Source organism: Elgaria multicarinata, chromosome 1 (genome assembly GCF_023053635.1).
Source record: "Elgaria multicarinata webbii isolate HBS135686 ecotype San Diego chromosome 1, rElgMul1.1.pri, whole genome shotgun sequence".
NCBI classification, from domain to species: Eukaryota; Metazoa; Chordata; class Lepidosauria; order Squamata; family Anguidae; genus Elgaria; species Elgaria multicarinata.
In genome coordinates, this window is record NC_086171.1 from 90,428,579 (window position 1) to 90,454,249 (window position 25,671).

The 25,671-nt window shown below is 41.7% G+C and overlaps 2 protein-coding genes across 3 annotated transcripts in view; one reads left to right on the forward strand and one right to left on the reverse strand.

Moving 5' to 3' along the window:
• Positions 1-4,013: 4,013 nt before the first annotated feature.
• Positions 4,014-15,655, forward strand: LIMD2 (LIM domain containing 2). Its single transcript, XM_063131988.1, has 5 exons — positions 4,014-4,094; positions 5,207-5,339; positions 7,807-7,851; positions 12,917-13,056; positions 14,341-15,655. Exons 2-5 carry the CDS (start codon positions 5,298-5,300, stop codon positions 14,498-14,500), a joined length of 387 nt encoding a protein of 128 aa, XP_062988058.1. The 5' UTR covers positions 4,014-4,094; positions 5,207-5,297; the 3' UTR covers positions 14,501-15,655.
• A 729-nt stretch (positions 15,656-16,384) lies between these two features.
• MAP3K3 (mitogen-activated protein kinase kinase kinase 3) overlaps positions 16,385-25,671 on the reverse strand; it is a 99,711-nt gene continuing 90,424 nt past the window's right edge. The window contains exons 17-18 of one of the 2 annotated variants that reach the window (XR_010025716.1): positions 22,134-22,245; positions 21,591-21,614 (exon numbers count right to left, since the gene is read on the reverse strand). Coding sequence is in view for 1 of the 2 variants with exons in the window: in XM_063131972.1 (XP_062988042.1) it covers positions 21,386-21,614 (229 nt within the window). In the remaining variant the exon portion in view is untranslated. Of the gene's footprint in view, positions 21,615-22,133; positions 22,246-25,671 lie in introns of both variants that reach the window. The other variant, XM_063131972.1, reaches the window with a different exon arrangement.

Genomic DNA, 25,671 nt, shown 5'->3' on the forward strand with positions numbered 1-25,671 from the left:
CTGTAAAAGTAGTTCAGCAGTGAAAGATGTTGCACAGAGAGAAAGTTGCAGAATCATCATTCTTGGAAGATTATAACAAAAGGTTGGACAAGTGAACTCCCTATTTTGAGTTGTATTCTACACCACCAGGAAACTATCCAGAGATATATTCTGAAAGACACTCATCTCTCTTAAAATATTGCAAACACACTCATCTCTCTTAAAATATTGCAAACAATCTGGGCTGTTGCCTTATGGGAACACAGGCTATACAAGGAAGATGGTGACACTAAGCATGGACAGAGTGTTCTTTGACCACCACTGTGAACACTCTGCCCATGCTTAGTGTCACCATCTTCCTTGTATAGCCTGTGTTCCCATAAAGCAACAGCCGAGATTGTTTGCAATGTAGAAGGCTTGCATTGCAGAGGCTGAGAAAGATATTCTGGAACTGAACATCAGTGAGCTTCAGCTCCACTGGGACACTCAAATGCTGCCACTATTTCTCTGCAAGGTTGATGAAGCAATTTTAATGCAGCTGCAGTGAAGGTGGTTTTGTCTAGCTACTACTCCATTCGGAGGGTAGATGGAGCTATTAGCCAGGGAAGCCAAATGGCCTGATTGCCAGATGCTGGGAACAAACAGCAAAGGATATCCATCATCTTCATGCCCTATTTGTGAGCTTCCAGAGGCATCTGTGTGGCTGCTCCTGAGAACAAAACGCTTGACTAGATTAATGATAGCAAGGCCCTTCTTTTGAAGGGAAGAGTTCAAATGCTCTGTGGCTAATGAAAGGTGAAGGAAGGTGAAAGAGGAAGTAGAGCTGGCTTGGTGTCTGATATTCCCTTTGCATGATCTCGTTTCTCTCTAACACGCCCTTTCCTCTGGCAGAAAGAAGGATGCCGAGCAACAACCTCTTCCCTTTTAAGAGGATAATGACCGGCTTCCTTTTGTTCTCTTCAGAGGGCAAATAGTACAGTCTTTCATTGCTCCCAAACCATTTATCTTGTGCATTTTGCTTGGAACTGAACCCTTTTGGTTGCACATTTTGGCAGCTTTTTAGGATTATCACTGTAGCTCAATGGTTAGCGAGCTAGTATAATGGTTTTTGGGCCAGTCCAGATGTAACAGTTCAAGTCTCACTGTGTCACTCATCTTATGCTTGAATTTAAATACTGACAATGGAACAGCTGTTTCCTATGCTTCAAGCTTTGTAAAACCTACTTGAGGCTCTTACTTCAGAAACTCCCCTCATTATATGGAAGCGGTGGTAACTTTAGAAAATCTGGGGGTGAATTTTTATCTTCCATCCCTCACTGGGGGCCACACACCTGTCACTGCCACTGCTGCTGCCGCACTACCAAATTGCTGCCGATATTTGCAGTACAGCAGCAAAAAAAAGTGCATTTCTGGTTTAAACATGGCGGATTAAAGGCAAATTGTGCTCCTGGAAGAGTGTAATTTACCATTAAAACAAGGTGCACATTCACAGTGTGTGTTGTTTCAATGGTGAAATGTAACTTTTTGCTGCCACCAAAGCCTGGCAGTGATGCTGGCCAGGCAAAAGATGGAGAGAAAAAGGAAGTAAGAGCCTCAAGATGGAGAGAAAAAGGTTCATGTGTGTGTGAGTGTGTGTGTGAGAGAGAGAGAGAAAGGGGAGGGGGAGATATGAGATACTGTGCATTTGTGTGAGTGTGTGTGGAGATGTTTCATGTCTGTGTTATTTAAATGACAAAATTATATACAAAATAATCATTATTGAAAAATAATTCCAATAACATAATTTATCCTGTACTTGATATATACTAAAATACCCTTTCCCATGTATATTTTTCAAATTACTCCAAATTATATTTACATACAGTATTTGTAATGCTGCCAGTTTAACCAAAGATAACTGGTTCCATATTTTGACCTTTCCAATATTTGATTAGTTTCCCCAGATTTATAGTGCAATCCTATACATGGCTACTCAGATGTAAGTCTCATTGGTTTCAATGAGGCTTACTCCCAGTTAAGTGGGTATAGGATGGTGATTTTTTATTTTATATGCCACCGTATAACAAAATGTTCTCGTGCACACACAAAAAGTCAAAATCAGGTTAAAAACAACAAAGTCAGTAATAAAAATCTAAAATGTCTGGGAGAAGACATTTCGTAGGTGCCAGGTGAGCCTCTTTGCAGGAGGGATTTCCATAAATGGGGCAGCACAACTGAGAAGCCACAGGCTTAAGTTCTTTTGGAAGGGCCAGGTGGGCCAATGAAGAGACCCCTTGCTATAGGTAAAATACATAATTGCTTGTTCTTGCTAGTCAGCATAAGTGTACATCCAAACATAATTAAACATACAAAATATACCCAACTCTCTTTTCTCTCCATTTATGCCCCTCCCACTTTTCCGCACTCATTCTTTCTCATTTATGTGCATGCACTTCCTTCCTCTCTTGCGCACGTGCGCGCGCGCACACACACACACACACACACACAGCAATGCGGGGGAGGCTTTAATTTTGCCCCCCCCCCCCAGCAATCTGCTTTCCACCACCCAGCTGATGGCTAATCAGCTGGGCACTGGGAAAAATGGATGTGGGGGCTTCATGGGCCACGGAGAGTGGTCAAGAGGTTGCCCACATGTGAGCTAAATGAATATTTGCTTGCAACATCTCATTAATAATTATTCCAACTCTTCCATTGTTTTCTCAGTTTCTTGCATCTTCACATGTGTGTTGCTGTGTGTGTGTGTGCATGTGGAGATGCTAGAGATGTTTGGGTGTGCAAGGACTGACAAAATGCTGCATGTCTGTGAATGGAACTGTATGTGTGTGTGTGTGTGTGAGAGAGAGAGAGAGAGAGAGAGAGAGAGATTCTGTATGTGTGTGAGAGATACAGGGCCTAAGCATGGGAAAGGGAGAGAGAATGGGTGCATTTTACCAGGGCCCAGAGATCCAGGGCTCCTCAGTCTGGGCTGCAAGCATATTACCCCGGGGGGTGGGGGAATGAGGTTAAATTGCAGTATATATTTATGGAAATTTATTTTCCCCCATCTATGTACCAGTTGCCCATTTCTTGTGAGATTTGCTGAAGCTAATCAGAAGCAGTGCTGGAGCAAAACAAGCAGCATTTTGAACAGTGGGTTGCTAGCAGTGGCCCAGGCCCTTGTCTAGAACAGAGAAAGCGTGGTGGTGCAGTTAAGCGAAGACATGTACTTCAAGAGACAGAGGGATATGTGCTTTCCTATATGACACACGCATCCCAAGAACTAGCAGTCCAAAAACTACCAGAGGTTTTTGCACTCTGGTTCAGGTTGGTCCATTAGAATCATCATCATCATCATCATCATCATCATCATCATCATCATCATCATCATCATCATCAAAACATTGACTGGATGATACCTTAAGACCAGCCAAAAAGTTATGATATTGTATTATTGAATGAAATTGTGATTTATATGTGGAAGGACGCCTGCCCCCCTCCCCCCAATTCAAATCAAAGTCTATTATGGTCCATGACCAGATTGCCCCCACCCATCCACATGCTTGCTCCCTAGAGAGAGGGAGAGGAGGTCCTGTGTGTGTGTGTGTGTGTGTGTGACAGAGAGAGAGAGAGAGAAAGAGAGAGAGAGAGGAGGGGGGGGAGTTTCTACACAAAGCAGTTCTCTAATACTTGAAAGTTTACACCCTTCATTTTGAGCATGGATTGATCGTCTGAAATACTATAACCGCATTGCCTCTTATGTTTTATTAATCATAGTTCCTGACCCAGTGCTAGTGCTCAAGAAAGCTTGAGCACTAGTATTGGGCTAGGTGCTGTGGTGGTAGTAATCACATACATCGCCATGGGCCTATTTTGTAGTGTATTCTGGCTTTGTTCTCTAACCGTAGCACTTTGACCCTGCCATGACTGGCTGTGTGAAGCTTGAGCTACGAAGCTCAGTAGAGAGAGCAGGAAATAACAAGCCAACCACAGAGAGGGGAGGAAATGAATCAGAGTCTTTTCTCAAGTAGTCTGAAAGTCTTGCAGAACAGAGGAGAGCACTATATTGTGAGCTCAGGTGACAGAGAAAGGCAGCCTTGGTACATCTCTCTTTTCTGAAGGCTGGAGTGCCTTAGGAGGTATGAAAGTGCACTTTTCTACCTGTACCTGAAATGAACAAGTGAACAGGATAGTCAAACGGCAACGGAGGTGCAGGCATAATGAGATTAGACAGGATGGAGGAAGGTTTTGTTTGGTTCACAATTTGTAGTTCCTGGACTAATAAGTAGATCAGAACATAGTTTTTCTTTGGATTTCACACTTCTCTGCATTTTATGATGGCGTTCTCAGCTCAAAAATTGTGTACAAAAATACATAATTTAGGGAACATTGTGTACAAGATGCATATGTCTGGAAATAGCAAAGTTTTGCGGTTTTAAAAAATAAACTGCAGAGTGATGTAGAAAATGGAAAAAAACCGTAGTTTTGATAGAATATATGTGAAATTGACACAGACTGGAAATTGACTTTTCGTCCTTGGTGGGATGTTTCAACACTAGTTTAACTGGAAGCGGGAGGGGGCTTGAGAAATGGAGGGACGGAGCAGTTCTCTTCTTCCATTTGCAGAAATAGGAGTTTGGGAAATGGGTGGCATTGGAGATCAAATTAGCCAACATTGTCAGAGAAAGACAGGGGTAAATGACTGATTTATTGGCAAATGGAACTTTTTAATAATGTTTTGGAATAATGATGTTCAGGACGCTGTTCAATAGTTTTCATTATTAGGAATCTAATGGGATTTAGGAAATGTTACTATTTATATAAGCTATGTTGGTGGTTACTATTTTATGAAATCTAAGAGTAATTTGTTAATTAATTAATTAATATTAAGATTATTTACACATTGGTGGAAATATATTTGTATGCTCATATTTTTTCATATATACTAAAATCTCTGCTTTATGTATACCACTGCAATTAGTCTAAAAGAGAAAGTATTAAAACTTTAATTTATTTCTAAAGTTTTAATCCTTTAATGTGAGTTGGAGGGCTGCTGGCTGAACTTGAGCAGAATTTTAGTAATGATACCAAGTGACCCAGAGTCCTGAGACTGGGTCTAGATTTAGTCAGTGGGATTTAAGTTAATCATGACTTACCTGACTCATTGATTGCAATGGTTGTACTCTAAGCCTTACACCTCAGGATCACAAAGGATATTCCTATACAAGAGGATATTCTCTCTTTTTTCCAGGTATTGTGAGGGGCAAGCATAAATCATATCAACACGGGAGAATTGGCCAGGAAGTGAAGCTGCACACCTGTGCGTGTGAGAACATAGAGCTATGTTCCAAGCCAAGGGACCAGCCAGTACAACCTCTACTAATGTATGTACAGAAATCAAGATGGAGGGGTGCTTTTGCTTCTCAGGGAGTGGATTGAGGGATAGTTAATGAATACTTTTGTTACACAAATTGTCTAACTTTCAGAGTGATGGGACTTGTTAATCTCTTGCAGCAAAACCAACAAAGTGTGATAGCACTCTTCAAATACTTAAAAGGTTGTCACACAGAGGAGGGCCAGGATCTCTTCTCGATCCTCCCAGAGTGCAGGACACAGAATAACGGGCTCAAGTTAAAGGAAGCCAGATTCTGGCTGGACATCAGGAAAAACTGATAGAGCAGTACGACAATGGAATCAGTTACCTAGGGAGGTTGTGGGCTCTCCCACACTAGAGGCACTCAAGAGGCCGCTGGACAACCATCTGTCAGGGATGCTTTAGGGTGGATTCCTGCATTGAGCAGGGGGTTGGACTCGATGGCCTTGTAGGCCCCTTCCAACTCTGCTATTCTATGATTCTATGATTCTTGTGGCATCTTAAAAGACTTAAGAAATTTATTATGGCATAAAGTTTCATGGATTAGAGACCACTTCATCAGAGTGATATTGTTGGTTGGCAGGAATATGTATACATATGGGTATAGAGATGTGGGGGTGGAGGAGAATGCAAATGGTGGGGGTCAAATGGTCATGAAATGCAAAAGTATAGACTGGGATAATTCAGTTAAAGCTTTAATTGCTGCAAAATAAGCACAATGGTCATTCAGAACAGCCGTAATTGGTATAACACAATAAGCATTGGTAACCTAATTAATGAACTCTGTAGTGGGTCCGAAAACTGCTGTCTCTATTCAAGTCCAGATAAAGTCTAATTCAGTAGTTTTTAGCCATTAGGGCACAAATAGAGACAATAATTTCCTGTCCCACAACAGCTGTTAGGGCTAGGATGGTTATGTGTTCACCAACTACTACTGTCAATTGTCACTGTGCTTATTTTGAATACATTTCAACTTTAATTGAATTGTCTCAAACTGTTCTTTTTTTGCATTTCATGGCCATTTGAGTCCATTGTGTTTACAATTCTACCTTGGCCTCACTCTATACTCATGAGTATATATGCTCACCATCTGAGCACTAGTCCACAAAAGCTTATGCTTTCTTAGGCTGCAATCCTTGCCTTATGGGGGAGGAAGACCCATTGAACTCAGTAAGACTTGCTTTTGCATAGACATGTATAGGGTTACACTGTAAAACGTTAAAGTGTCACAAGACTCAGTTTCCAAAAAGTATAATTGTGTTCACTTATTCCTCGACTCTCACCTAATGAATCATGTGAGTTGGACTTCTGTGAAGGAGCTAGAGCTGACAAATAATTCTATCCACCCTCAAAAAGTCCTGGGAATTCCTAGTGTGCTTTGAGATAATTAATGTCTGTTAAAGAGGATTTACACACTGTAAATATTTCCCAGCTCATATCATCCCTGCTCAGGGTTTCCTGGGTTGGAGCCAGATTTAGTCAGAGTAGACCCAGAACTAACATAAGTCCCATTGACCTCAATGAGTCTGTTCTTATGTATGACTAAATCTGTATTCAGCCCCTTGAGAATTTGCTTGTGGCAGTTCTCTCTCCTGAGACCAAGGACTATATTATCCAAAGCTCTGAGGAGGAAGTCCGAAAAGAAAGCTAAATGAAATTCTAAAACAAAGCAGCCGGGGCAAAGCTCACAATTGTGAATCTACCTAGTTCCCGTACATCGTTTCTTCAAGGCAAACCATGACATGTTGCTCTACTTTAGCCCTTCTCTAACCTGGTGCCCTTCAGATGTTTTGGACTGCAATTCCCATAATCTCCAGCCAGTTGATGTGAGTTGCAATCCAACACATCTGCAGGGCTCCCAGTTAGCTAAGGCTGTCTTATTCTGTATAATTCTCAATACTATTTTTTAGGGTTTAAAAAAATATTTATAGTATTTAAAAATACAATTTTATGCTGAAATCCTGTACACACTCACCTAGGAATAAACCTTGTTTAACACAATAGTACTTACTTCTGAGTAAACATGCATTCAGTTGTGCCCTTATTGTACTTAATCAGATATTTCAACAGAAAAACAGTAATAATTATGAACGATATCTCAAAAGGATTAAAGCTGACATCATTCCATGTACATTGCTCAGAAATCTGCAAGTAATTCATTTGAACGTGTTTTGGTCACATAGGTTCATGTGAGTGTTTCCTTCCATGGTATACTATATGTACTTCGTGGTCTTTTGTCTCTGTCCTTTTTCTTACATAGCCTATAAAGTAAAATAATGTCTCTCCAAAGTTCTCTGACTCTTTTTGCATTCTTGCTGCTTTAAGTTGTTGGCTTAGCTTTTATGCTAAGATAATGTTCCAATCATCAGTTAAGAAATTACAGTTTGTTTTCCAGTTTTTGGTTATGATTAGACATGCAGAAATGAGCATGAATGTTAATTCTCATTCTTTTCCTTTCCTTCCCTCTCTTCCCTTAGGAGGCAAAGAGCAACTCAGGGGCATCCACCGTGCAGAGGTCCAAGGTAGTTGCTTGCTACCCATTTTACTTTCTGACATGAAAATTTCTCAAAAGGGTTGGGGGAAATAAAATAAATACATTGACTGGGTTTAACACACAATGAGCTGTGGTGCCCACGGGCAACCAGGTTGTTTACCCCCAAAATAACCATAAAACAGACCATGGGTTCTGTATTTTGTATTTTTTTTTAACCTGTTGGTTGTTTTATTATGGTTTTAATTTTTGTGAACTGCCCAGAGAGCTTTGGCTACTGGGCGGTATAAAATTTATTTATTTATTTCATTTTTATACCGCCCAGTAGCTGAAGCTCTATAAAAAATGTAATAAATAAATAAATAAATAAATAAACATTATTTAATAAATAGTGTTCACCCTTGTGAACCGCCCAGAGAGCTTTGGCTATTGAGCGGTATAGAAATGCAATAAATAAAAAAATAAATAAATAAAAATAACCCACACTTGCCAGCTTCACGTGACATGACAACTCCCAAGTGGGGGGTGCATATTTAAAATGATGGCTTCATGCACCCTGCATGTACTGCAACCTTGTGTTGTGCAAACAGCCCCCTTGTTTAAGGTTGGGGTTTTTCAGTTTCTTGTTACTGTGTTATTCCAGTCTTTGTCTACAGAAGGAAAATGAGAGACAGGAATCTTCTTAATCTCTCAACAGCATTGGTTAATCAAACAAAATGTGACTGACAGAGACATACAAGCAGGACATTTTAATGTAAGACAAGTCAAAGCACCAGAATTTGTTTAATTGCTTAGGTTCAGCTGCAGATATAGTGGATATGTCAGAAACCTGGTGAAATGGATAAAATCAATGGATTATGGATATCTTTGGACACAAATCCTTCAGAAAGGATAGTGAAGGGCATGTTGAGGGTAGTATTGCTCTGTATGTTTTTAAAAAGTGCATAGAGTCCAGTAGACTAAAAAAATTATGAGGAACAAACATCTTCCCAGATTTACTGTGGGTGGTAATACCAAGCCCCAAAAGTAATTCAGTACTATGCCTGCCCCTGACCAAAGATTCTGAGTGTGATCTTAAGTCAAAGAGATAAATCAGTGAGTCAGACAAAGGAGAAAATGTTGTAATAGTGAACTACCCACATTTGGGTAAATGCATGTTTAGGTCATGACAGAGAGGCAGCATTTCCAGGTACCTCAAATGACCATGCCTGGGAACACTTGGGGCTCATTTATACCAAGCAGGATATTCCACTATGAAAGTGGTGCATAAAAGGCAGGAGCCACACCAAGCAGCATATAGCAGTGTGGAAGCGGTCTATGGTCTGTGTCAATGGGCCCGAACAGTTGTCAGTGCATTTCAATACCGCTCTAAAGCAGTCGTGTGGCTCCTGCCTTTTATATACTGCTTTCATAGTGGAATATCCTGCTTGGTGTAAATGAGCCCTTGGTCAGGAAACCAACCAGAGGGAAGGTGGGGCTGAATCTTGAATGGTTCCTAAGCTCTGGTGTGATAAGTAAATACTGAACCAATTGAAAACCGTGATCACAGTGCTCTCAAATTCAATACACTTACATGAGATTTCAAAAGAGGAAACATCTAAAAAAAGAAGGGATTTATTTTTTATTATTGCATTTTTTCCTCCAAGGAACCCAAGGTGGCAGACATAACCCTCCTACTCCTCTTCCTCCTCCTCTCCATTTTACCCTCACAAAAACAACCCTGTGAGGGGGGTTGGGCTGAGAGTGTGTGACTGGCCCAAAGTCACCCAGTGGGTTTCCCTGGCCAAGTGGGGACTAGAACCCGGATCTCCCGACTCCCAGTCCAACACTTTAGCCACTATGCCACCCTGAATTTGTTATAACGGGTGCAGAACCTCAGGCCCAGGTGCCAAATCTAGTAACCTGTGAGGGTGGGTGTGTCTCCGTCTTATGTGCAGCTTTCCCTCGTTTGAAAGGTTGAAATACTCCTCCTAAAGCGTAGTTAGTGGTAATAAGAACTTTAGGCTACAGTATGCATGTGTTTTGGTATTTTGGCCTTGCCACTTTTGCCTTTAGCTCCATTCAAGACTGCTCCCAAAGTTTCTTTTGGAACTGGGTGAATGGTCAATAAAATGGCCAATGCAGTTCAATATAAGGAAGTGTTACGTAATGCACATCAGTAGAAAAACCCCTGACTTCACAGATAAGGCCTGAATTGGCTGTGGCTAACTAGGAAACAGATCTTGGAGTCGTGGTGGACAGCTCCATGGAAAGGTTAACCCAGTATGTGTGGCAGCTGTGAAAAAGACGAATGTCGTTGTAGGGATCATTGGGAAAGTATTGACAATAAGAATTCCAGTATTGTAATGCCTTTCCAATTGTGCAGCCACGTCTTCAGTACTTATTATTATTATTATTATTATTATTTATTTATATAGCACCATCAATGTACATGGTGCTGTACAGATTACATACCGTTCTGAATTCCCCATTTTCAAGCTGGAAGACATGCAGAAAAGGGCCAGCAACACGAACTGGGAGTTGGAACACCTTCACAACAAAGCTGAAGTGGTTGGGCTTTTTAGTTTATAAAGATGACAACTAAGGGGAACATGATAGAGGTTTATAAAAGTATGCATTGTGTGGAGGAAATGGCTACCCAGAGTTTTTTCTTCCACTTTTATACCATTAGAACTCAGGAGTCAGCCAATGAAATTGTTGGCGGATTCAGGACAGACAAAAGAAAATACTACCATGGAACCAGGACCAGTGTTGAACACACCACAAATACTTCTTCACACAATGTTCCCTGCTGCAAGATGCTATGGTGGTCACTGGCTTAGATTCCTTTAAAGATAATTAGACAAGTTCATGAAGAGTAGATCTCCCCCAGGCTATCTGGCCCAGCCTCCACGTTCAGAGGCATCTATGGGGTGGAGAATGCCTTTCAGCCCTGCTTGGGTGCTGTGGGAAGCCAGAAGCTTGATAAGATGGACCTTCAGGCTGATCCAGCAGGGCTGTTTGTAAGACCTTCCTTATTTTTTGATTTATTTAAGAACTTTCTTACCCACTTTTCAAGATAAAATAATCCCAAAGCTGGGCGAAAACAACAAATACAGTAAAATAATATAACATTGACCAACAGACCATAGGTTATGTGAGGCTTGTTTAACCCTCACATAACTCACGCTTGCTGGATTCGCATGACATAGCAACTACTGGGCAGGAATTGGAACAGCCCCAGTATTGGAATCAGATTTTGTCTGACTCAGAAACAGTTAATTGGTTTGAAATATATCCAGGCAAAGCACTTGTGCGAAAATTCTACATTTTGCGGCTCTATGCCCTTTTGGCACAACTCCGTCCTCTAATTCTACCCCAACCCCAACCAAGGACACTGGAGTGCAGCAACCCTGTTGCCTCAGACAAAGCCTTTTACCCATATTATTGAAAACTGAGATTTTATTGGCCTCAGTATTCTTGGAACATATTAGGTCAATTCTGGTCCTATTGATTTTGCATCAAAGCAGGAATTTTTTTTCATTATTTCATTAGAATTTCTAATGCACTTTTCCTGTATATAAACTGAATATAAACTCAGTTGCTGACTTGGTCAGATTGTTAAAGCTTTTGCATAATCTTGTAGTTCTTTTTAAAGCAAAAGGCTCTGTCTTTAAGCCATATTCCTGAATCCTGTTGTTTGTGTAGCTTTGTTTATGGATCTTCAAAGAACACATGTCCATATATATGCATATGACAGTAATAACAAAATAATTCAGCTGCAGGTGCACACTACGCAGTAGGCAGACTTCCTTGATTCTTTCCTCCATTAAACCAACCAACCTCAGTTTGGGCCAGGAGGGAAAGAAGTTTCCTAAGCCTTTTGCCTCTGCTTCCTTTTCACATAATATCTGTGCCCCGCCCCCAAGGGCTAGAGTAGATTATACATGAAGTGCTTGAATGAATTTTTGTGTTTTTTTAAAAAAACAAAACAAAATTAAGTTAAATAGCAACCACCAGTAGAGATAAGAATTGGGACTGCGCTGCACAAGGAAGAGGGTTTTCAACACACACACACACACACACACACACACACACACACACACACACACCTCCCTTCCGTTGCCTTAGTCCCAATGAAAATCACCCTCGAAAGCTGCTAGTTCTCCTGGGAGGGAAGCTTTCTTTGGCACAGGCGGCCACAGGCTCTTTTGGGTTAAAAACAGCAACCCTCCTCTTCTTCAGCAGAATCACAAAACTCTAATTTGAGCTTTAAGTCCACCTGGAAAATGAAAGCAATATATAGATGCGGTGTGTGTGTTGGGGCGGGGCGGGGCAGGGCAGGGCAGGGCAGGGCAGGGCAGGGCAGGGCAGGGCAGGGCAGGGGGCCTGCCTAAAACGCTGTGGCTCTGCCATCCCTCCTTTTCTTTCCCTTATAGTTCATATATTATGGATTAGCCATATTTCCCCCCTTTGGTTATAATTTTACCCTTTGAAATCCACAATCATAAATATTCAGGCCAAAATTAAAACATTTCTCATATTGGAGGGTAGTTTCTTTTTTAAAAAAAATGATGGTCACCTCTTCGACAATCTCCAGCTCTATTAACTGTGTTTTCTTTTTCATAGAATCACAGAACAGTAGAGTTGGAAGGGGCCTATAAGGCCATCAAGTCCAACCCCCTGCTCAATGTCCATGAACTGTGTTTTCTTTTTTTTGCTTTCCAAATACTGTTCTCTGTATCCAGTGTCCTGCATGCCTTGCACTTCAATAATTTTTCATTGGCTGCAGCTGCAGTACCTGTTTTAAGTTAGGAGGACTCCCTGAATAAAACAAGAGCACTTCTAAATCCATACAGAGTGCATTTCCCTATCACCGCATAACCACATGCCACACACATTGGGGCAGGCTATATAGGTCAGAGGACGTTCCTTCCAAGTAGCTTTTTAGAATTAAGTGACTCAGTATGCCTGTATGCAGTCCGGCTTCCCTTATCTCCTGCTTTGTGGGGGTGGGGGGAGCTTAACTTCATTTTGAAGGGTTTCTACACTTTTCTTGGTGCATTATGCTTGTTTGCCTGCCTTCACCCACATCTCCTTTTACTCCTGTTATTCAGTCTTTCAGCCTGAAAGCTCAGGTGAAGGAGACATGCAGTGCCTGCCAGAAAACAGTCTACCCCATGGAGCGCCTGGTGGCTGATAAATTTGTCTTCCATAACAGCTGTTTTTGCTGTAAGCACTGCCGCACCAAGCTGAGGTGAGAGAGGCAGGGGAAGCAAAGCTTTTTCCTCTGGGGAAAGGTGATGGGGATATATGGGGTGGTGGTGGCAAGTTGAGTCCTCCTGAGAGTTCACTTCACACCCTCCCCATAACTCTGCCCTTAATTGTAACCCTAACCCACCCACCCCATCCCAGCAACCTAATGAGGAACCAGAAACTGGCTCAAGATGAACCAAAAGTGTTGGTTGGGTGACAAAACTGTTTGGATTCTTTATGAAATGTTATGTCCTCCACAAATTGGGCACGGAGTGCTGCAAGGGGGTCTGACCAAAATATAGGGTTGAGCCAGCAGTGGCAACTGCCTCCAAGTCTGAACACGGATCAGGAAAGGGTGAACGCTTTGGCCTTAAAGGGATATGCATTGGAACACACCTTTTTGTTTCAGCTTTATACAGCTGTGAATATCAAGTTCTATATAAAGAACTAGATAAGAGGGTACTACTATAATACTCTGCTGAAGCAGTTAAAGCAAATTAAGGGGTTAAGAGTCAAATTTCTGCAGCTCAATACACCGTTGGTGTCCTAAAATTAGAGGAGAGTATCAGAAGCCATTATCTTTGGGGGTGGGGGTTAATAGGAAAAAACTCCAGGTTGGTGCAAGGTATTCCCATACATTCACCTGAGCTTTCTTGTAATTAATGTGACACTTGGATAAAACAAATACAACCATGGGAAAAGGAGTATTGATTTAACAGTTTACTTTTGAGGGTGGTTGGGTGTGTGTGTATTTTTTTAAACAAACAAACAAACAAACAAACCCACATACAATCTTGGAAGAATTATGGCAAGTTCTCATTGTGATGGGATTTCCCTGTAAAATAATAAAAAAGCTGGTATAAACCTAGCCTTACAACAGGCAGGGCTATGCTAGCCTTCTGGTCTCATCCTCCCATGGAAATGCTTCTTAACCTTTGATAGCACGAGTGCTAAAAGTACGTCTCATGAACACTGCCTTGGTACAGTGCTTATACCAGTTAGCTGGGGAAAGGTAATCACGGCCGGGGAAGGCAACGGCAAACCACCCCACTATAAGGCCTACCAAGAAAACATCAGCGAAAGCTGGTGTCCCTCCAAGAGTCAGTAATGACTCAGTGCTTGCACGAGAGGTTCCTTTCCTCCAAGGAAGGGTCAGTGATGGGAGTGATGATGACTGAAGCTAGATGGGAAGTCACCACTATGCTACACTACATTCTCACAGAGAACTGCATTCACTCGGTCCTTTCCTGGTGGGCCCTAACATGTATCTCTTCCTTCCTTCCAGCTTGGGTAGTTACGCAGCTCTTCATGGGGAATTCTACTGCAAGCCACATTTCCAGCAGCTGTTCAAGAGCAAAGGCAACTATGATGAGGGCTTTGGGCGCAAGCAGCACAAGCAGCTCTGGCTGCAGAAAGAGATGGAGAATGGGACTGATACAGCATGACCAGCAGGCCCCTATTTCCCCACTTTGAGAGTTTTGGAATGGGGATGAACCGAGCTGATGGAAAGCAATGGAGCTTGCAAGGCTTGCAGGGAATGGGGACATCTAGGCAGAAGCAGAGTATGGTTTCTATGTTATGGGAGCAATGGCACTTGCATATCTGGGCTGTGGGAAGATCGAAGATCCTAAGAAACTGTCCAGATGGTGTTGAGAATGGAGAATCTTCCTCAAATCATACAAGAGCAGGAACACCAGTGGGGACAGAGGTCATACTAGGGATGTAAAGAGATATTGGGACGATTATATCTAAATGTTTTGATTAGATGATATATAAATACGATTCCACCTCTGGTACAAGTCCTTGTCCAGGTGTGGCCCATACTTATCATGCATTAGCCAACAAACTACTCCGCCCCCCCACCCCCATCACCCTCCTTGGAAATCCACACACAACACCCAGAAATTAGCCTGATTGGGGGAATTTCCAAGCTAACGTTTCCCTTGCCCTTATTAGGCCAAAGAAGCCTTTCCAACAGGCTTTGGGTAAATCCTACATCGATTTGTTTACAATCCAATGACGTCCAACTTTAGAGGAGAAGGGTGTACACCCCTTTCAAAATATTTTGTTGTCTGGATGAACAGGACTTCATTTCTTTAGGACATTTTATACCGGGGCAAGGAATACAGTGAATGCTAACCATTAATTTGGTGAAAATGCATTCTCACTTCTCCCCTATTTCTAAAATATTGCAAGGTTAGTCTGCATCTCTGTTCCTGTGTTGAGATCGTGTGCTTCTGCTGCAGAAACTCTACACAAGGGCATGTTGGGGGGGAAACGCGTGCGCTTTCTGGACAAAAGGGGAAGGGAGGTGGGGGGGATTGATGTAACAATGACTGAAGCATACACACCAGTCGTGTTTTGAACAGGAAACCCAAGGTGAGTCAATCCCTGAAATGGAATTCAAACCTTGCACCCTCATTTTCATCAGCTCCGTTCTGCCTATTCAGCCTTAAAACCTGGGGAAGCATTCAATGTCTATCTTTTATATTTGCCTTTTTCAGTGGTACGTGGTAAGCTGAAGCACAAACTCGTGGTGTAGTGTCCAGAGTTGCGCTGTCTGCTCTCTTATTTTTGTAATATACGTTTTCTGAGCCTTTCTTCCTTCATGTTGTTTTATGAAAGGGTTTGAGAAGGGAGGTGAAAGTCACAGCTTGTTCCTCTTGATATCCGAAAGATTTCCTAATCAACATGATAAGCTGGCAAGCATTCTGCATAGGAGAACAAAAGAGCCAGCATAGTTAATAAACTCTAATCAGACAGAATTTCTTGCTGTAAGTAAAGCTAAGGTCCAGGGCCAGCCATAATATGGACACAATCCATATTTCAGCAACTTAAAAAAGTAGTTCCTGCGGCACAGGAAGGAAACAAAAGTCCACCAGGTAAAATGATCTATTCTGCATTATAGAGAATACAAAAAAGCAATTTAATGCATCATGGTGTGCATATAGCAGGGCATGAGCGTCAGTTAAAATACTTAAGCCCCACCATTCAGACCCACATAAGTACAGTTCTCCTGCCTGGTTGTGACATGGGCTTCCAAAGGTAACATCTGATAAAACAGGTTGTTGCCCACAAGAGCTCTTCCCACAAATAATCAAATTTGTCCTTAAGGTCATCACAGCTATTCTTAATTTGGGACAAATTGTTATCCTTTCTACCTCACAGAAAAGGAACAGCAAAGATCTTGCTGAAGTTGGGCGATGCTGGATTTGTGTTGGAAAAAACTCACAGTAAATTCTTACACGAATAAACAGAGTGAGGGCCTTTGGCTCCCTTTGAAAATCGAGACGTCCACTGACAATACTAGAGGAACTTACAAATAGCACTAGCTGAAAATGATATTTTATTGTAAATAAAAGTTACACATTGGCCCGGCTTTGCACTGCAAGCCCCGGTCAGTATAGATATTTATGAAAATTACAAAGACACAAGTGGTTCAAGGTCTTCTGTACACTCCAGGTTCAGATGGTAAACCTCACACTGACAAATGAGGTACACATGTTCTCTCTTTAAGTATAGACCATTTAAATATATAGAGATTAGTCTGGATTGCAGATAGCAGGTTTTACTTATCAATCTCAGTTATCTAGGTGGCAATGCTGGTGTATTATCTTTTGAGTACGCTTTGGAGGAAGCAAACTCTCTTGAATTTAACTTGGCTTCCTTCCAAGTGCTTAAGACTGAGAGCAATATTGGGAACTGGAGGATGACTTCAGACTAGGCTCAGAGTCATATGCAGATGGTACCACCCCGCAAACCATCCTTTGCTATATTTCTCTGGAGTATCTCTCTTTGAAACTTTGTCAATGTATCAAATGTGCCAACCCTCACTTACAAGTATGCAGCAGTTCTCCAAGGGTTTATTGAGAGCCAAGATAAATGCTGTCTGGCGATGGTAGCTTTCTTCAATGCAAGAAGCTACTGTAGATGTGTAGAAGTCATTCCTTGTGTTGAGTGAACCTGGAGTATACAGAATCGTCATGCCAAGCCCAAACACCATCATCTTTGTTTCCTCACACAGGATTACAATTCCATCTGGGAATATTTGCGAATTACCCTTCAGCAATCTGTTTTCCCTTTCCTCTGCACCCATGAGGACTAGAAACTTTTACTGAAAGCAAAACAGCAAGATGAGCTTCTCAGGAGGCCACAAAGTGCTCATGAGAGAATTTGCAGAGATTAAGGGGGGTTACGATGCAGAAGGGAATTACTTTCTGACTGGAATTTATCTTCTGGCTACATGCCTATACCTACCTACCTGGAAGTAAAAGACCCATTGAACTCTAGAGGACTTACTTTTGAATTGACAATGGAACTGCAATGTAAGTGACCTAAATACATCCTTCCTCTGCGTTGCTTTGAGTAACAATGGTAGGATCTCTGCAATCCATATGCTACAAACCAACACAAAAAGCAAATCGGTATCTTCTAGAACAGGGCCTTCTTTCTTAGAACACTTACGTTCTGCAGTTCACACAGTCCATAGGACCATGACAAGCCAATTTTTTAAAAAAAAACTAGGCTGAAATTTTGTGACCATGCAGACATCAAATGATTGTGCAAATTGATAATGACAATTTATCCTGAAATGGCAGTGACTTCGGTGAGAATACACTGGAGACAGTGTGGACTGCAACTATTTTAGAAAGGATTTGCAGTATATAGAATAGATGGTCCCTAAAGCACCAAGTCATCTCTAGCATTCTATTGTTGTGATCTATTTGCTATTTCTATAAACAAATTCAAAATCTCCTCCTGCCAATGGGAATAGGACCAGCAAGGAAACAAAGAAGAATTTTGGCTTGACACATCTTGTTATAAAACTATCATCAAATTCTTTGCAAAACCAGCTGCTTCTCTTCTTTTTAAAATTCACAAAGGTGTCAATTTCCTCCCTCCCCACCCCATAACAGTTGCTATACATACCTATAAAAATCAACAATATGTTATAAATAAAAAGTATGAGGCATCACAATTTGTTTACATGATGTAAAAAGCTGAACAAATAAGAGATATAAATACATTTGAAAAAGTGCATCGCTGACCATATAAGTAACGTTTCAGCTTATTTCTTATGCTGAATCAGCGGCCCTGGATCCAGGTACTGGAGTGTATCATACAAACAGGGAGCCAAGCCAACATATCACATTCTTGGAGACAGATGGTGGGAAGAAGTGTGCTGTTGGGCATTTGCTAAATCACAGGATATACGACAACTCAGAGCATACTTGTTTTGACAGAGAAAAGACATGTTTCAGGACATCAAATCTCCAAACCTCTCAACTTTTAAGACCTACAAACGTATTGGCAAACAAGGTAAAAAAATTCACTGCATCTTATTTGGTTCTCAGTTGAGCTGAAATGAGAACAAGTCACATACTACCTCAACTCCTATATTGCCCATCACAAAACAGCAGCCATTCTTAAAGCATTATTCTAGAAGCCCTAAGTAGATCAGGGTGATAGAAGGGAGAAACTGCCATCTTTGCTACACTTTATCCAAACGTCAATTGCATTCTGCTTGAACAATACTACTACGGGTCTACTGGAAGCATTGCTTGGCCCTGCCTTTTACTAAGAAGTTAGGCTGGTAAGTTGCCATCTTGAAATTTAATTAACCATTTGCACTCCTGTAAAAAGCTGGAAGATCAGTGCAATTTTACGTAGGTGAAAATCACTGACAGCCTTAGGGTGCTGTCAAGATGCTGGTCATAAATGAACAAGGGTGGATAAAATGTATCTGCTTTCAAAGTCAAGAGCAGACAATGGAAGCATTATGACTGGCGCAATACCATTTGCAACACAACACACAGGTCACATTCTTCATATTTAACAAGATCCTGAATCGTTAAATCAGAAGTGGACAACTCAAGCGTCTGGGGGCTCATGTATGCCAACCAAAACCCACTGGGGCCTGCACTCCCTGCCATTGAAATCACTGCCTCCACACCATCAAATTGCTAAATTTCACTGGCGAGGTGGTGGCAAAAAAGAGCACTTTTCCTTTAAAAAAAAAAAAAGGTATGCCTTGTTTTAATGCAAAACCGCACTTCTGGAATACCTGGAAAATATTGCATTTCTGCCACCATGGCAATGCTAAAATCCAGCAGTAGCAATTTAGGGGGCTGCAAAAAACAAGAATAACCCAAAACAAAAGCCATGTTGCCTACCTCTGCTTTTGCATACATGAACTCCCTGAAGGGTGGTAACACAGGGCCTTATCTTACAGGGGACTTGTCTGATCATACCTGGTGCTAAGTCTTGTAAGTTTTATAAGATAAACAATAAGATTTTCCTTGACAACTAAACATTTCAAAGACTAGACCTTTCACCTCAGATTACCCCCAACTAAATGTCAGCAGTGTCCCCCTTTAAAAAAAATTCCAAGATTCCTAGCCAGCAAATAATGCAGCAGTTGAAGACTTGTCCTTTGTCACATGACTGTAGGATTACACAGCTGTAGGAAAACATGGTCATAACTAGAGCTTTGGCATATGTATTTCAATGTTATGTACTGCTCAGCCATACGAACTCCATTCATATATCTGTTTTATCAAAGAGCACATGGAAAACTTGAAATTAATAACTGAAGTTGGGCAAAACACCCCCTTTTCCTACAAGTGCCCGAAGATGTCCTCCTCAGTATGGAATGCAGGAAGTCTTCTGTCTAGGCTCAGTAGCAGTGCTTTGCCTTTCCCTGAAGTAAGATTTCAGCAGCAATGAAATCATCTTTGGTTAGAAGGACTGGCAAAAACTTAAGAATAGCACCAGCGGCTGTTCTGCAGAAGGGTGGAAGAAGAGATCCAATAGAGGTATAGCAGGTTCTGATGTTTCAAAGGCAAGCAAGCCAGGGTATTTTCAGAGAATGACTGCAATGGTGGCATGATAGCCTAGCAGTGTGAAACTCCAATGGAGGGATTTTTTTCATCAGCTGAGAGCAATGCCTATCCATGGAGCAATACAAGCATGCCAGACATTTTTCATAATTCCCATCTATATCCAGCATGTAATAATACTCTGTGCTTAAATAATCTATAAAAGTGGCACATTCTTATGATCTGAATAAATTATGCAAATAAAGCAAAATTTCATGTATGTTCTTGGTTCTGATCATTTATGTAGCTTTTGCTATTCGTGGATGTGGGTATAAAGCCTTTGCCCAAACCACTATGCCCCATTTCAGGCCCCGTATGGCTTCCAAAGACATGAGGCACCTATATTTTCAGCATTTATAGTTTCTCTGCAGCCATATAGACTTGAAATTTACTTTTAAAAAATTAAAATAAAATAATAAAAAGTTTAAATGTGTTGAGTTGCAAGATGCAGATTTTTGTGTCAAATACTAAATTCTGTGTTAGCACACAGTTACTGCATAGACACAGAATGTACAGTCCTGAACTGCACCTTCAGGTAGCCCTGTGAAAACGAAGTAATTTGGATGGAAGAGGGATAAAGGAAGGAAGGAAGGAAGGAAAGAAAGAACGAACGAACGAACTGCCTTCAGCTCCTTGGTTTGTCATTAAAAAACGACTATTCACATATTTAAAATCAATATTTTCTGAACACTTTCAGATGCTGAATACTTAAGAAAAATATATAATAATTATTATATATAATAATAGAGTGCATGTTCTCTGTGGCACTTGACTTGATAAGTTCCTGGGGAGTGAGTTGTAAAAGAATGATAGCACAAGCCCAACACACATTTTATAGCTTTTAGCGGTTATCACAAATTCCGATTCCTTCCTTTCCACTTTGGACCAGCTTCTGACACACAGCTATATTCAAATGAGATGCTTCCCAGATTGCTCCCAGCTCAGGTGCTCATGGAGACATGCCATCAACATGCCATGGCAACATGGGCAGTATCCAATACTGCTGCTGCACTCCTGCTGTTTCTGTCGCACTAGTGGGACCCACCCACCAGCAATCCCGGAAACAAGTGGAAACACTCATTTCTGGAACAGGACAAGGTCAGTGGAGCTCCTTTCTGCAAGCTGCTCCGTTCTGGAAACAAGCATTCCACTCACTTCCAATTTGCTAGCTTTGTGTTGTGTAGTGGTGAGTCCTGCTGGTGCTCAGTCAGCACACTGACAAGGACAGAGAGGCAAGTGCAAATTGCACTGCAACTGAAAGCATCAGTCCCCAAATGAAGATATAAAAGCAGCTGACATTCCAGCCTTGTGCCTCACACTTTGCCTTTCAAGGCCAGCGACACAGCTGGGCCAGCATTTGAAGGTGATGCTCTGATATGGGCCCTGGGCCTGGCATCTCCAAAGGGGGAGGGGGTCAAACCACAGGAAGAAGTGCTATTTGGGGGTAGTAATTCAGTATGGGAGCTGTGCAAAGTGATGCTGGAGGAGCTCTTCAGCTGAGGGTCTCTGCCTAGCTTCCACAAAGATCCGTCTTAGGAAGTCCCGGCACGGTTCTGATATGTGAGAAGGGAGTTGGGGGTTAGTTGGCTGTGTGGCGATCTTGAAAATGGCTGCCATGGCTTCATACTCTGCCCAGGGTGGCTTTTCCGTTAGCATCTCCACAACCGTGCAAGCAAGGCTCCTGGAAAGGGATGACAAAGACAGGGAGAGAGACTCAGGCAGAGTTTTGTGCAAAAGCCACATTGTAGGCCAATTCACATGTCATCCCGTTTTTTTTAAACACAGAATTAAATTTAATTTTGTGTATTAAAATTGAGTTTCGATTTTGACTAAGGGATGGACATCCTCCTGTGTCATATACACACAATAGACATAATCTATAGAAATTCAATAGGTGAAACAACAAGGCTAGCAAATGTATCATGGCATAAGCTTTTGGAACCATTTAAACTTAGCCTTCATGCATCTGATGAGATGGGCTCTGGTCCATGAAAGCTTATACCACTATACATTTATAAGCCTTTGAGAAGCTAGAGAAAGCCAAATATACCTAAGTAACATGATGGAAATGGAGGTGAAATTTACTAAAGGCACTTAGTTTTAAGATTCACTGATAAAACCTGAAGAATTTTGATGCCCCTATAAATTAGTGAGACCCACACAACTAATTAAAAATAAAAGGCACTTGAGCCTTACTCACTTATTGACTCACAGGGCGTTCAAAATTGGGTACTTCTTCATTTGGTACATACACAGTCTAAAGCACCCTTGTTCCAGAAAAAGATGAGCACAAGACATCTGAGCAAGTCTCCCTTAAAACAGAGGGCATACATTTTTTTTAACACAAACTACAGCACAGAGCAAGCAAAACAAAATATGGGACAGAATATTGGGTGTAGACTTTCTATTTTCCCCTTCAAACTACACACACACAGATTGTAGCCAATGTGGTCCATCTATGAAAGATTAATATCATAGCCCAGGGCAAATCACACTGTCTCAGTCTTAGTTCCCCACATGTAAAATGGAAATAAAAACCTGCTTCATACGGCTGTTGTAGCAGTAGACACAACTACTGGAAAGCACTTTGTAGATTAAAAGTGCTAAATAAATGCTAATTAGTAGTGTGTTGCTAATGTGTGCAGTACTATTAACACACACTGCATCCAATAAAATAATATAAACAACATTGTCTTTCCTTATTCTCTAACAAAAGAATTCCGAAGTACTTTCATACCATGAGAGAAATAAGGGCCACTGACAGAATACAGTGCCTTAAAGAAAAGGCATGTCACAACATCCTCCTTTACGAAGTCAACCCAATTTAAGTGAGACAGAATTTGCTCTTCCTTGCTATGAATTTGTTGCCTCTCATAGCCATTCATCCTGACCAGTTTTTGGTTGAAAAAGAGCTGTGCCAAACTTCAGAGTCTGAACATCAGGGATTCCGTGGGGTGGGCAGAAAAGGATTAACCTTGAAGAACCTCTTTAATATCCTGCTGTTGCATTACCTGCATAATTTTTGAGGCAAACCAAAATGCAGAAAGAGAAATGGGAATTCCTTAATCCACCTTTCTATGATTCACTGAAAAAAAATGACAGGTTGCTTACCTGTAACTGTGGTTCTTCAAGTGGTCATCTGTGCAGCCACACTTTATGGGGCTCAGTGCCTGCGCGGAGTCTCATCTCGGAACTTCCAATAGCTGAGATCTTTTTTTTTAGGCAGGAACTCCTCCCCCACTGCTGCGTGTATATGTACCGTGTTCCCACCTAAACCCTCAGTTCCTTGAGACAGCAATTTTGATCTCAAACTTAAGGATTCAGTCGAATCATCGGTACTGAATATCTCAACACCGAAGCGGGGACGGGGGGTGGGTGGGTTAGTGTGACTGCACAGATGACCACTTGAAGAACCAATTACAGGTAAGCAACCTGTCATTCAGAGACAAAGGTCTCTGTGCATCACACTTTATGGGGCGATTAGCGAGCTGGCTTACTGGAGGTGGGTAAGGTGTTTTAATGCAGGACTGATGCTAGCTCAGCTCTTCTGAATCGGGAGCTAGCTCTGGCTTGTATATCCATCTTATAATGATGGATGAATGTCAAGTCCAAAGCCCAAGTTGCTGCTCTGCACAACTCCGCTAGGAAGACTCCTCTGGCAAAGGCTGTAGATGTTGCCATTGCTTGAGTTGAGTGTGCCTTTACCTGTGTTGGGAGTTCCTTTTTAGTGATCCGATAGGCTAGTATGATGATGTGCCTGATCCATGCCGCTATTCGTTGGAACGAAGCAGGTAATCCTTGCTTTGGCTGCCCATAGCAAACGAACAGGCGTTTCGTGATTCTAATGGATTCAGTTCTAGATTTGTAGAAGGCTAGTGCCTTTCTTACGTCCAGGGAATGGAGTTGTTTTTCCAGATCAGTCTGTGGGTCTGGAAAAAATTCAGGTAATGAATTTTTCTCTCCCCACTGAAAGCGGTGGTTGCGGGAGGGATAATTCTCTGATTTCCCCTTCCGAGGCCATCAAAACAGGCTCGATTACGAGCAGCGGTAGTGGAGATCTTGCCAATACTCTAATGGGAGAATCCATTAGAGGTAGTGGTGACGGCATAGGCACATTTTTTGCCTGTTTTTTGGCTTTTGGCCTATTCTTCTTGGCCTGCACTTTGTCGGGGTTTCTTTGCCTTTTCACCCTTTTAGCCAGCCTTTTTGCCATTATTTGAGTGAGCGAAGAGTTCAGTGTTGGGTTCTCGTTTGCAGATTGAGCCTCTGTGTGGGCTGTATCTTCCGCAGACACCATGTCCGCCATTGAAGTACTCGGATGTTGAGCGTCAACGGCTCGTAGGGCTTTTTGCCAGAGAATGGACTTTAGTCTGTCTGCTCTATTTTTTCTGGCTTGTCTGGAGAAGGACATGCAATGTTTGCAAGTCTCCACTATATGGGTTTCTCCCAGACACAAAAGGCATAAAGTGTGGCTGTCAGATGGTGGCAATTTACTGCCACACTGTACACACTTGGTGAATGGGGCCTTCAAGGCCATGCGCTCAAAGAGTGTAGAACAAGAAAGAAAAAACTAACTTTTTTTTTAGAAGAAAGAAGGATGAAGAAGAGAGAAGAAAGGGAGAATAAGCTACTTAGCAGGTCGAAGAGTTGACCGAGGAAGTTCCTGACGAGGTAACCATGATGGTGGTCAAAGAGGAACTGAGGGTTTAGGCAGGAACATGGTACATATACACGCAGCAGTGGGAGAGGAGTTCCCCCCTAAAAAAAAAAAAGCTCTCAGCTATTGGAAGTTCCGAGATGAGACTCCGTGCAGGCGCAGAGCCTCATAAAGTGTGATGCACAGAGACCACAAAGAAGAATTCAGAATACACAAACCATCTATGCTGAAAAGCTTAGAGGCTTTCTGAAGACCAAGCAGAAATATGTGATAGTTTAGACTGAATCAATGTGGAATCTTATTTTGTTCAGAAAATTAGCAAAGAATAAGAAAGCATTTTATATCACATTCTATCCATCCACCCCAACAACCAATTAGTCCATAGATTTTGCTATTTAATAAAAACATAGGGCCAGATGCCAGAGGAAGTGTTTTGCTCTGACACATGCTCTGCTCCTAGGCCTCCAATACTGATTAAGAAAAATCCTTATCACAAAGAAAGCCATCATCACAGCAATACCAACAGCCTTTTGATGAGTCTGATTGAAGTTGGTACCAAAGAGAAATCTAAGCTAGAAAATGGAACCATTCTGGAGTGGTGGGACAGAGGCGTCTAAGGATCAGAGTATCTCCTCTCATCGCCCAGTAAGGCAGGGATCACATGATTTGTGAGCTTTGAAGGAAGTCCTGGTCCTCTAGCTCTGCCTCCAGTTTCCGTTCCATAGGCAAAATGCATCTCTCTGGAGGGCAAGGCAACAACATGGAGTATGACGAACAGGCCAACCAGGTAAGGAAAATTATGTCGGCCACATGAAGTGTTGGGTTGAATGCCTCCTTTCCACCAACCTGAAGTGGACTTTCATGGTAAGTATCCATCTATTCTCTGATTGGTGGGAGGAGGAATCCAAGGATTGGGATGTATAAGTGGGAAAGTGATTGAGTGATTGTATTTGTGCTTTTAACCTGTTGGTTGTTTTATTATGGTTTTAATTTTTGTGAACCGCCCAGAGAGCTTTGGCTATTGGGGGGTATAAAAATGTAATAAATAAATAAATAAATAATAAATAATTGAGTATTCAGA

Excerpts from the sequence above, each read along its gene's own strand:
- LIMD2 (XM_063131988.1), top strand. The coding sequence starts at position 5,298 with ATGTTCCAAGCCAAGGGACCAGCCAGTACAACCTCTACTAAT. Across the intron at positions 7,852-12,916 it reads CCACCGTGCAGAGGTCCAAG|TCTTTCAGCCTGAAAGCTCA; the intron begins GTAGTTGCTTGC and ends CCTGTTATTCAG. Across the intron at positions 13,057-14,340 it reads CACTGCCGCACCAAGCTGAG|CTTGGGTAGTTACGCAGCTC; the intron begins GTGAGAGAGGCA and ends CCTTCCTTCCAG.